Source organism: Spermophilus citellus (assembly GCF_964194105.1).
Source record: "Spermophilus citellus genome assembly, contig: SCAFFOLD_36, whole genome shotgun sequence".
NCBI classification, from domain to species: domain Eukaryota; kingdom Metazoa; phylum Chordata; class Mammalia; order Rodentia; family Sciuridae; genus Spermophilus; species Spermophilus citellus.
In genome coordinates this window covers 4,528,355-4,540,069 of record NW_027673039.1, presented here as the reverse complement: position 1 = coordinate 4,540,069, position 11,715 = coordinate 4,528,355, and the positions used below count along the sequence as shown (strand labels likewise).

The 11,715-nt window shown below is 47.9% G+C and overlaps 1 protein-coding gene across 1 annotated transcript; it reads left to right on the top strand.

The window, feature by feature from the left end:
* Positions 1-451: 451 nt before the first annotated feature.
* LOC308640218 (ruvB-like 1) lies at positions 452-11,194 on the top strand (the record flags this gene model as incomplete). Its single annotated transcript, XM_081312195.1, has 4 exons — positions 452-559; positions 1,547-1,633; positions 7,586-7,718; positions 11,037-11,194. The coding sequence occupies 4 exons, from the start codon at positions 452-454 to the stop codon at positions 11,192-11,194; spliced, it is 486 nt and encodes a 161-aa protein (XP_081168321.1).
* Between the last annotated feature and the right edge of the window lie 521 nt (positions 11,195-11,715).

Genomic DNA, 11,715 nt, shown 5'->3' with positions numbered 1-11,715 from the left:
CTGGGCTGGGGCTGTGCCTCAGTGATTTAGAGCCCCTGGTTTCAATCCCCTGTGCCAAACAAATACCCAGAAAAATGCTCCTGGGGGCCCCCCACCCTCCCTCAGCTCCTCAGCCAGGAAGCAAAACTCCAGGGCTCTGTCCTTCTGCGCTCACACCGGCAGAGCAAGCCAGAAACACTGTTGCCAGGGAAGCCAACCCAGTGACACAGCAGGAAGTGTGTGGGCGGAGCTCTACAGGCAGCTGTGTTGAGCGCACGCCTGAGCCAATGGAGAGTGGCGGTGTTCCAATATCCTCCAATGGGGCGCCGACCGAGGTGGGCTCTTGCCAGCTGCCCTACCAACAGCCGCTTCGTAACCCCTGGGCAGGTGAAGGGTAGTGGCTCATGGTTCCGCATGGGTTGGGCTCCCAGCTGGCACCTTGAAGATCCAGGAGGTGGAGAGCACCATGTAGATGCCGCGCATTGTGCCACACAGCCATGGGCAGGGGCTGGGGCTTGTGGAGAGTGCCCTGGCCAAGCAGGCGGCCGTGGGGCTCCTGGGCCAGAAGAACGCACGAGAGGGGCAGCGGGCTGGGCCAGGGGGGCACGGGGTGGGGCGGGGGGACCATCCAGGAGTTTGCCCAGACTCAGTGTCACTTTGGTGCCTGGACTTTTCCAAGGGGCACTGCCCGCAGAGCCACACTGCGGCCCTTTTTTGTGTTTATTCCAAGACAGGGTCTGGCTGAGCTGCTGAGGCTGGCCTCCACCTTGCAGTCCAGTCCTCCTGCCTCAGCCTCCAGGTGCCCTGGGATGATAGGCCTAAGCCACCATGTCCTGACCAAGCATTCTTTTTCCAGTCAGGTCTACTTTTGTTAAGTGGCAACTGTACCAAGTCCCAGCACTTACTGTATATTATTATTATTATTATTATTATTATTATTATTATTATTATTATTACTATTTTGCAGAAAATAATAGCCCATCCATTGGCCACCAAGTTTAGTAATGACAACTTAGGATTTGCACTCCACCGCCTCTAAGCTGCTGGACCCTAGAGTCATGACCAGTGGTCTCCCTGGATGCTGAGCAGCTACAGAAACCTGCAATTTATATGAGCTGTTGACTGTGGCCTTGGAGCCTCCTATTAAGAGAAAGGGCCAAAGAAAAGCCTCTGGTTTCTTATCTATGTCTCTTTATTTGTGGTGGAGGATATCAGGAATTGAACTTGGGGAGTCCTCAACCCCGGAGCTCCTCCCCAGCCCTATTTTGAATTTTATTTAGAGACAGGGTCTCTCTGAGTTGCTCAGGGCTTCACTTTGGCTGAACCTGGTTTTGAACTGACATCCTCCTGCCTCAGCCTCCCATACCTGGGATCACAGGTGTGGGCCACTGTGTCTAGCAGACTTTTCTCTCACACCTCCACTGTCAGGGCATCCACAGCAGTGCCTGGAGGGTGCTGGTGCCCAGGGTTAGTTGGACGAGTCTGTGAATCATTTGGACCAGGGACTTCATTTTTTTTCCTCACTGAAACACAGTAATAGTGACCATTTCTTCCCTCTGTGCTGCAGGCATGTGGCGACATAGTAGAGTTCATCAAAAGCAAGAAGATGGCAGGAAGAGGCATGCTGTGTGCGGGACCTCTGGGAACTGGAAAGGTCCTTGTGTTCTCGTTGATTTCTGCTGCCCAAGAGGACGAAACTCACGTCGTAGCCAAATGGAATGCATCTTAACTAGTCTTTGTTTAGTGACATGGGTCACATGTGTGTTTAAGAAAGGAATCTAATCTCAAATTCATACTTCTAGAATAAAAATCATCCTGGCCAGAGGGGGAGGAGAGTCCTCTGAGGAGTCTGGTCGCTGGGATGGTCCTTGAACTCTTTCAAGTCTCCTTTGCTTGGGAAATGCATCTCTTTTTCTTTTCTTTTCTTCTTTTTTTTTTTTAAACCAGTGATTGAACTTGGGGGCACTTAACCACTGAGCCACATCTCTTTTTTGTATTTTATTTAGAGCCAAGGTCTTGCTAAATTTGCTAAGGGCTTTGCTAAGTTGCTGAGGCTGGCCTCCAACTCGTGATCCTCTGGCCTCAGCCTCGTGAGTGCTACGATTATAGGTGTACACCACCACACCCAGCTAAGAATCCCTTTCTGTTGGTCCAAGGCCTCCTAAAAATTTGTGATGGGCTGTGGCTGTGGCTCAGTGGTAGAGTGCTCGCCTCGCACATGCAGGACCCTGGATTTGATCCTCAGCACCACATAAAAATAAATAAGTGAAATAAAGATATTGTGCCCAACTACAACTAAAATATAAATATTTAAAAAATTAAAACAAAGATATTATGTCCATGAACAATTTAAAAAATATTAAAAAAATTTTCTGTGGCACATTATTGGAGGAGCAAAAATGAGTCAGCCAGTATTTTTTCGAAGGTGAACTTTGCCCACCACTATTTTTTTTTTTAAAGAGAGAGTGAGAGAGGAGAGAGAGAGAGAGAGAGAGAGAGAGAGAGAGAGAGAGAGAGAGAGAGAATTTTTAATATTTATTTTTTAGTTCTCGGCAGACACAACATCTTTGTTGGTATGTGGTGCTGAGGATCGATCCCGGGTCTCACGCATGCCAGGTGAGCGCGCTACCGCTTGAGCCACATCCCCAGCCCTGCCCACCACTATTTTGGCTATGCACATGATTGACAAATAACAAAAACACACTTTTGATCTTTAAGGGGCTTCTAGTGTTTTCCGGGCAGAGAAACAGACAGTCTCCTGATGGCACAAAATGGCTCAGTTGAGTGCTGAGCTTCAAACTGCTGACTGATTTTAAACGCTGGAATTGGGCAGAGGGTTTGATAATTCTTCTTCAGAGTCAGGCTTTCCAGGGGACAGAAGAGGGCACACGGTGGAGCTTATTGGGATCTGCAAGGGAATTGGCCAGATCCTCAGGCTTCCCAGAGCTCCTGGTCTGGGCATGGCTTGTTCTCTGGAAGGGCCTCTTGGCACAGGAGAGTAGGAGCCTGCGCTGTTGTATGTAAAGAAGTGGGCTCTTACCAGGGGTGGTGGCCCCTGACTGTCATCTTATTGACTCTGGAGGCTGAGACAGGAGAATCACATGTTGGAGGCCAGCCTCAGCACTTTCACCAGGCTCTAAGTGACTTAATGCAACCCTGTTCAAAAATAGACACCATAAAGTTCTGGGCTGCATCTTGGTGGGTATTGATCGATGAGCTGGGAGGCCTGGGGCAGGCTCCTGACCTTTCAGAAGCAGAACCACAAGCAGCTATGAAATAAAATCTTGAATTCTAATTTTGAAGTTGTACATATGGAGTTGCCAGGGTGTGTTGTGTGGCGTCTGATGGTGGATGAAGAATTCCTGTGTCTGGGGGAGATTTTTGAGGCTGGAATGCCATACAGTGTGCACTTACAGGAACATTAGCTTGTCGAAGTCGTCTTCCATTTTTTTTGGGTGGGAGCTTACCAAGAATTGAACCTCAAGAATTGAACTCAGGAACTCTTGACCACTGAGCCCCATCCTCAGTACTTTTTGCATTTTATTTAGAGACAGGGTCTCACTTAGTTGCTTCACTTTCACTGAGGCTGGCCTCTAACTTGTGATCCTCCTGCCTCAGCCTCCCAAGCTGCTGGGATGACATGCCTGCGCCACAGCACGAGCATGATAGCTGTTTCTTTCAGTGCAGTTTTTCTCTGTTATTTGGTACTTTTTGTCTTCAAAGTGTTGCTCTTAAGAAGTCTGATTTTCAGGGTTGGAACCTTTCTTTCTGGATGTTTTGGAGGTATTTTTGGATAGGGCGCCCTCCCCTGATTTCCCTTTCTTGATGTCCCCAGGGCTTTCTGAGTCTCACTGTTTAGTGTCGTTGGTGTAAACAGTCACTAGCTCTGAACCCCTGAGCTGTGGGCTGTTCCTGTTCTCTGTGTGCTTTTTCTGGAAGTCCAGCTAGGTGAGATTAACTCTGTAGTGATTTTCAACCTCACCTGGTTTTGCCCCCCAAGAGATATTTGCCAGTATCTGGAGAGTCGTACCTTGTGGTTTTCAAAATCTGGTTGGAGGACTCCTGTTATCCAGTGTTAGAGGCCAGAAATGCTGCCAAGCAACCTGCACTGCAAGGTTGTCCCCAAAAAACAGAGGAAAGACTGAGAAATCCTTTTTTTTTTAGCTACCAGGGATCAAACCCAGGGGTGCTTAACCCCTGAGCCCCGTCCCCAGCACTTTTTGTATTTTATTTAGAGACAGGTTCTCAATGAGTTGCTCAGGGCCTTGCTAAGTTGCTGAGGCTGGCCTCCAAATAGCCATCCTCCCATCTCAGCCTCCCAAGCTGCTGGGATGACAGGCGTGACCCCCACTCCCAGCTCTCAATTTCTTAATCCAGAAAATACAATTTAGCGGGCTGGAATTTTGGCTCAGCTTTAGAGCACTCGCCTAGCATGGGCGAGACCCGGTTTGATCCTAAGAACCACATAAAGATAAAGACATTATGTTGTGTCCATATACACCTAAATCAGTTATATCACTTCAGTCACCTATATCAGTTCAATACTTATTGCTAAGGGGAGGGGTGCTTAACTTTATAATGGCTTGATTTTTTAGCATTTTTTAGATTTAAGTTCTTCCCATAATTTGGGCCTGGAACAAAATTAAAATTGTTTTGAAGAAAAAAAATTAAAAATAAATATAAGTAATGCGACCCTGTTCAAAAATAAACACCATAAAGATCTGGGATGCATATTTGTGGGTATTGATTGATCAGTTGGGAGGTCTGATAATATTAAAATATCAAAAAAAATACAAGTTAGACTTTCAAGATGACAAGCTATGGAAAGATCAGTGAGATTTATAGAGCTCCATAGGAAAGGGTAGGTATTTGTGCCTTTCTTAGATGAGTTTTTTTTAATAGTATCATATTTTTTTAGTTGTAGTTGGACACAATATGTTTGTTTTATTGATTTACTATTATGTGGCACTGAGGATGAAATACAGGGCCCTGTACGTGCTAGGCGAGTGCTCCACCTGTGAGACCCAGCCCCATCCCAGTCCCTTTCATGAGCTTTTAATTGAAGAAATATGGACAGACATGGAGCCATTCTTACCCAAGTATTTATCCTATTTGGATGCGAGGGTAATGGTCACCCCTTCAGTATTAGGTGGATGGAGGAAGGGATGCTGTTCAGTGGGATGTGATCACTCTTTCTACACTGGAAACTGAGAATGGGGAGTTGGAGGCTGTGAAAGAACAGGGAAGAGTCATTCTGGGTAGAAGGTGGACATGAAAACCAGGCATAGTGGCTCACACCGGTGAACAGCAATTCGGGAGTATGAGGCAGGAGGATCTCAGGGTGGAGGTCAGCCTCAGAAGCTCAGTGAGACCCTGCCTCTAAATAAAAATGCTGGGCCTGGGGCTCAGTGGTGGAGCAGCTGCCTGGCACATACAAGGTTCTGGGTTCCATTCCCAGAACCAGCAAAATAAAACAGGTGTTCAGAGCCACCTGTGGCCTCCCCTGGGCCTTGTGGTGTTGGAATCGCATCCCACTGTGTTCCGTTCTAGACATTTTCCCTTTGCTATTAGAACACATGCTTTGGGCTTGCCAACTCAGGTGACTAACCATTCGCGCAGCAAGGTAAGCATCATGACTTGCTCAAGACCAAAGATGTGGTGCCCTGTCACTAAGGGCCACTGTGTCCAGATCAGGTTTCTCAAAAGAAGCCAAATAGCTGGATTTCTATATGAAAGATCCTAAGGTTCAAAAAATGGCAAGAGCTGGGCACAGTGGCACATGCCTTTAATCCCAGTGGCTTGCTTGGGAGGCTGAGGCAGGAGGATAGTGAGTTTGAGGCCAGCCTCAGCAAAAGCAAGGCCTTCAGCAACTCAGGGAGACCCTGTCTCTAAATAAAATACCCAATAGGGCTGGGAATGGGGCTCAGGGTTTGAGTGCCCCTGGGTTCAATCCCCCCACAAATAAGCCAAGTTTAAAGGCACATCTAAGACTTCATGGTCCCAACCAAACCATCCTGCAGGCACCTTGTTGGCTCCTTATAATCTAAACAGTATTTTAATTTGCCAGGTGAGGCCATCAGCATCAGTACTACTGTGTGCTCAAGACCACACTGGAAAACAGGGAGAAGATCAGAACTAGATCAAGCCTCTGCCCCATGGGCTAGTGGATTTTGCCTGACAGTGATCACTGATCATCCCCAGGTTGGCTGCTCAGAGGTTTCACCAAAGGGTATTGAAAAGAAAAATCTAAGAGGAGCCTTCCCTGGGCCATCTTTGAAGCAGTAGCTCCAGTTGACCTTGTCCCAGCAGCTTGGGAGGCTAAGGCAGGAGGAACAAAAGTTTGAGGCCAGCATCAGCAACTTAGTTAGGCCCTCAGGAACTCAGGAGGCTCTGTGTGGCCCGCACACCTGGGGTCTGACCTTATTCTCATTTCAGAGATGAGGGAGGATGAAATGGCACTCAGAGGCCATGGCATTTCCCAGTCCTGGGCCCACTTAAGAGCATTTGCTTTCCATAACTTGTTATTGGATGAGATGTCTGTTCCCATCTGGTTCTCTTTAGCATCTGCCAACTGAATTTAGGGTACTGAGCATCAATTTATAGTTGACCACAGGGCATGGTAAGGGGGAGCTTGTGCAGACCAACCCACCACTTCCAGATTTGGTCTCACATATCATCCAGTATTCACCGACCTTTTAACATAAAATGAAGGTCATGTAATAAATCCTTCCTGATTTGTTAGTGTTATTTATTTATTTGGTCCAAGGGATTGAACCCAAGTACGCTTAACCCCTGAGCTCCATCCCCAATCCTTTTATATTTCATTTAGAGACAAGGTCTCAATGAGTTGCTCAGGGCCTTGCTAAGTGGCTGAGGCTGGCCTCCACCTTGCCATCCTTCTACCTCAGCCTCCTGAGTCTCAGGGATCACAAGTGTGCGACACCATGTTCAGCCTCTTGAATAAATTTTTTATAGATGGCTTTGAATTATGTTTTCAAGGCTATAAAATGAAAACCTTTCCTTTCTGCCGCAGTCTGGCTGGGCACAATTCAGGAGCCACTTGTCAAAAGAAACTAACTTTACTTTTAGAACTACAAACGCCAAACAAAACAGCTCCTCAGGAAAAAACCCTCAGAGCCCAACTGCCACCACCGGCTTCCCCAAGCCTCTCACCCCCACACAAACCTCACCACCTCCCACAATCCTCCTGCTCTTGAGGCTGATTGGCTGGGTTGCATGGGCAGAGCCAAAGAAGTCCCCTAATGAGCAGCTCCATGGTGGAGCCAATCAGCTAGATGTTGCTGAGGCCGCTGTGAGCCAATCATCAGCTGGCAGTCTGAAGGGCAGGGAAACAGCCCAATGAACATCACCGCAGAGGAGCCAATCAGCTAGATGTTGCTGGGGCCGCTATGAACCAATCATCAGCTGGCAGTCTGAAGGGCGGGGAAACAGCCCAATGAACATCACTGCAGAGGAGCCAATCAGCTAGATGTTGCTGGGGCCGCTGTGAGCCAATCATCAGCCGGCAGCTGGAAGTTTGCTGGCAGCTGGAAGTTTGCTGGGGCCCCTTTGGCTGTGGCTCTCAACACCTTTCTTGCCTCTGTAGAAAGCCCTGGCCCTGGCAATTGCTCAAGAGCTTGGGAATAAGGTGACTTTCTGCCCCATGGTGGGGAGCAAAGTTTACTCCATGGAGATCAAGAACACAGAGGTGCTGATGGAGTACTTCCACAGGGCTATCCGTGAGTGTCACGTTGGAGTGACAGATGGCTGTTACTTCTCAGGTTCTTTGAATCCTTTCATCTTAAAAATGCTTCTGTGATGTGTTGATTGGGCTGCTCATGTTCTTTTGGTGTTGTTGACAAGACAGGCAAGAACAGCCAGCCTACCTTGGGAGGCTGAGGTAGAAGGATCACAAGTTGGAGGCTAGCCTCAGCAACTTAGTGAGGCCCTGAGCAACTCAGCGAGACTCTGTCTCTAAATAAAATATAGAAAGAGCTGGGGAAAGGGCTCAGTTGTCGAGGGCCCCTGGGTTCCATCCCTGGTACCCAAATAAATAATAAATAAATAAAAAGACTAAGAAGTCTACTTGGGGAGCTTTTGATTTAATGCTGAAGGAAAGAAAATGCAGTGGAAAGGTGTAGCGTTTGGAAGTGGGGAGATGTCATGGGACCCTGTATCACCCCCCACAGCCATCTGATTTCCTGGTGGCTGGAAATCTGTCTTCCTGCGGTGCCTCTCTGTGGGACTGGCTCTGCCTTTTGATCTTCCCCAGCAGGTCCCTGTAAGCACTCAACTATGGGCTCTCTCTCTCTCTCTCTCTCTCTCTCTCTCTCTCTCTCTCTCAACCATGGCCGATGAGCCACCCCAGCCCCTGTGTGTCACTTATGGTAAACTGAAGAGTTCTAATTCTGAACTGTGTCCAAAAGCTAAGCTTTGTGTCACATTGAACTTAGGCTTTTTATTTTTATTTTTTGGTACCAGGGATTTAACCCAGGGGCACTTCACCCCTGAGGCCCATCCCCAGGCTTTTTTGTATTTTATTTAGAGACAGGGCCTCCCCAAATTGCCAAGGCTGGCCTCCAACTCTCTATCCTCCTGCCTCAGCCTCCTGAGCTGCTGGGATTATACGTGTGTACAACCACACCTAGGCTTTACATTTAAAATTTTTCTCTCTATTGTTTTTTCTTAATTTATCTTTTTCTTTTCCCTCTTCATTTCCTATTTTTCAGGGTCTCACTATGTTTCCCAGGCAGTCCTGGAACTCCTGGGTTCAAACCATCCTCTTGCCTCAGTATCCTGAGTAACTATGACTAAAGATGTGTGCTATGGTGCCTGGCTTACTTTTCCTTATTTAAACATGTGCCAATGATTTTATTTATCTCAATAATTAAACATATGAACCATATTCCAACAGCTCAGGAGGCTGAGGCAGGAGGATAGCAAGTTGGAGGCCAGCCTCAGCAACTTAGCCAGACACTGAGCAACTCAGTGAGATGCTGTATCTAAATAAAATATAAAAGGGGCTGGGTATGGGGCTCAGGGGTTGAGGGCCCTGGAATTCCATTCCTGGTACCAAAAAGAACCAAAAACTGTGACCAATAAGATATCACAACCTTTCAAATACCTGAATATTATTATTTTTAAGAACTTAAATTTAAAAAAGAAAACACCATTTTTCTGGGCTGGGACAGGGGCTCAGTGTCAGAGAACCCACCTAGCATGTGTGGGGCCCTGGGTTCTATCCTCAGCACCACATAAAAATTTTTTAAAAAAAGGTATTATGTCTATGTACAACTTAAAAAAATAATTAAACAAAAATTTCTGTGAGACAAAAACTTGATAAAATGGCCTTCACACAGACGCTTGTGTTTCAGTGGCTCAGCGGGAACTGAAATGTTTCAAAATTTGAATAAGTATTGGTCACCAGGCACATTTGATGGGAGTCGCCCTTGGGATGGGGGGTGGGGACACAGCAGGGGCTTTTGATGGCAGCTGGTGAGGAGAAATTTCTAGATCCTGCCACAGAATGAAAGGGCAGGACGTGGCCTCCCCTCAGACAGGAGCCTTCTGTCCCTGCACCTTTGAATTCCTGCAAAGCTGCAGAGGGAGGGAGAGAAGGTCATCTGTCCCCATCTGTGCCACTCCTTTGATGTGATAAAGGTCCCTGTCAGGGACTTAGAAACCTGAGCCAGCAGATGAAACCTGTGTCCTTTGTGCTGACATGGCCAGAGACAGCATCTGCAGCCACTCTACTGGCCACCAGCTGGGCCCACTGTCCGCCAGGCCTTTCTTTGTCTACTTGTCACCATCGAGACACTTCCAGAAAAATATGAATGGTTGAGAGACGGGGATGCCTTTCTTCCCCTCCTGGAGGAATTTCATGTCACTGTCCCCTGACAGTGAGTATGGGCAGGCATTCCATTTGGAGGAATTTCCTCTGTGCAGAATAGAAAAGGTTCTATTAAAAACATCAAAGTAGGCTTAATAGCCCAGAATTTTCCAAGATTGACACAGTTTTCTGATACCTTTATGTTGTCTGGCTAATTTCTTTCTTTTTTTTTTTTTTTTTTTTTTTTTTTTTTTTGTAGCGGGGATTGAACCCAGGGCCCTCGAACCCTGAGCCCCATCCACAGCCCTATTTTGCATTTTATTTAGAGACAAAGTCTCCCTGAGTTGCTCAGGGCCTCAGTGTTGTGGAGGCTGGCCTCTAACCCATGATCCCCCAGCATCAGCCTCTAGAGCTGCTGGGTCTCGAGGTGTGCACAGCTGCTCTGGTCTTTGTTTGGGAAGTTTGTCTTGGTGTTCAGGAGCTGGGAATTTGGTCCATCAAACACAGAATGTGGCTTCTCTTTTGGGTGTCTTCCAAAAGCCCCATTTATAGGCTCTCAGGTGGACCCCAGGCAGAGGAGAGCTGGTCCTTAGCTTCCTGTCTTGAATGTCCTTGTCCTGGTTGAGTTTCTGGAGAAGAGAAGGCAAGGGATGGCTTGACAAGATAACATCCCCCTTGAACAGTGAGAAGTGGCCTGAGTGCCTGATCCTGTGGTCGTGTGTCTCTGCCTTTGGGACATTTCCCTATCAGCTCACAGGGAGCCTGATGGCCACCTGCCAGCAGAAGTCCTCTGTGGCCTTCCCATTTGTCAGGAGAGCAGTGACCCTCATCTCTTCCTTTTTTTTTTTTGTTGAGGAGGGGCAAAGGGATTGAACCTGAGGCATCTAAACATGGAACCACCTCCCAGCCCTGTTTTGTATTTATTTGGAGACAGGGTCTCACTAAGTTGATCAGGGCCTCACTGAGTTGCTGAGACTGGCCTCCAGCTCGCCATCCTCCTGCCTCGGCCTCCCAAGCTGGGATGACAGGCGTGGGCCACAACTCCCTGTAATGTTGCTCTCCACCCATGGTGGTGTCTCCGCATTGTATATTGGAGGGTGACTTCTCAGTTCTTGTGCTTTTTGAGATTGAGGTAAGATGGTTGTTGGTGGGGAGGAGATGGATGTGAAGAGAAGGATGGTTTCGCTTCTCACCATGTCCCCATCGGCCGTCCCTCCCAGGACTGCAGATAAAGAGGCTAAGGAGGTCTACGAGGGGGAGGTGACAAAGCTGATGCCATGTGAGACCAAGAACCCCATGGGCAGCTATGGCAAGACCATCAGCCACGTGATCATAGGGCTCAAGACAGCCAAGGGCACCAAGCAGCTCAAGAGGAGTCCATCCTGAGCCCTGTCCTCAGCACTGTGGCACTGGGCAGGTAGTGTGACCTCTGTGTGCCTCTTTCCTTGGCCTCTGCACTGTTGATGCCATATGGGACACTCAGGATAACACTGTGTAGTATAAAGTGACACCTTGTAGAGTGCTTGGACATAGGTCCCTTCATGAGGTAGCTCTTCCTTCTCTCATTGCTCCTGGGAGTTGTGTGGTGAAGTCAAGAAATTGCTTCTGCCATCTCGTCCCCCACATGATGACCATTGGGCAGCCAGGCACAGTGGAGCACGCCTGTCATCCCAGCTGTACAGGAGGCTGAGGCAGGAGGATCACATGATGGAGGCCAGCCTCATCAACTTAGTCAAGGCCCTGAGCAGCTCAGGGAGAGCCTGTCTCTAAATAAAATAAAAAATGGGGCTGGGGACAGGGCTCAAGTGTCTGTCACCCCTGGGTTCAATTCCCAATTCTGCCACTTCACCTCCCCAAAAAGTCAAAGTGGACATAATTTTTTTCTTTCTTTTTCATTATGTTTTTAC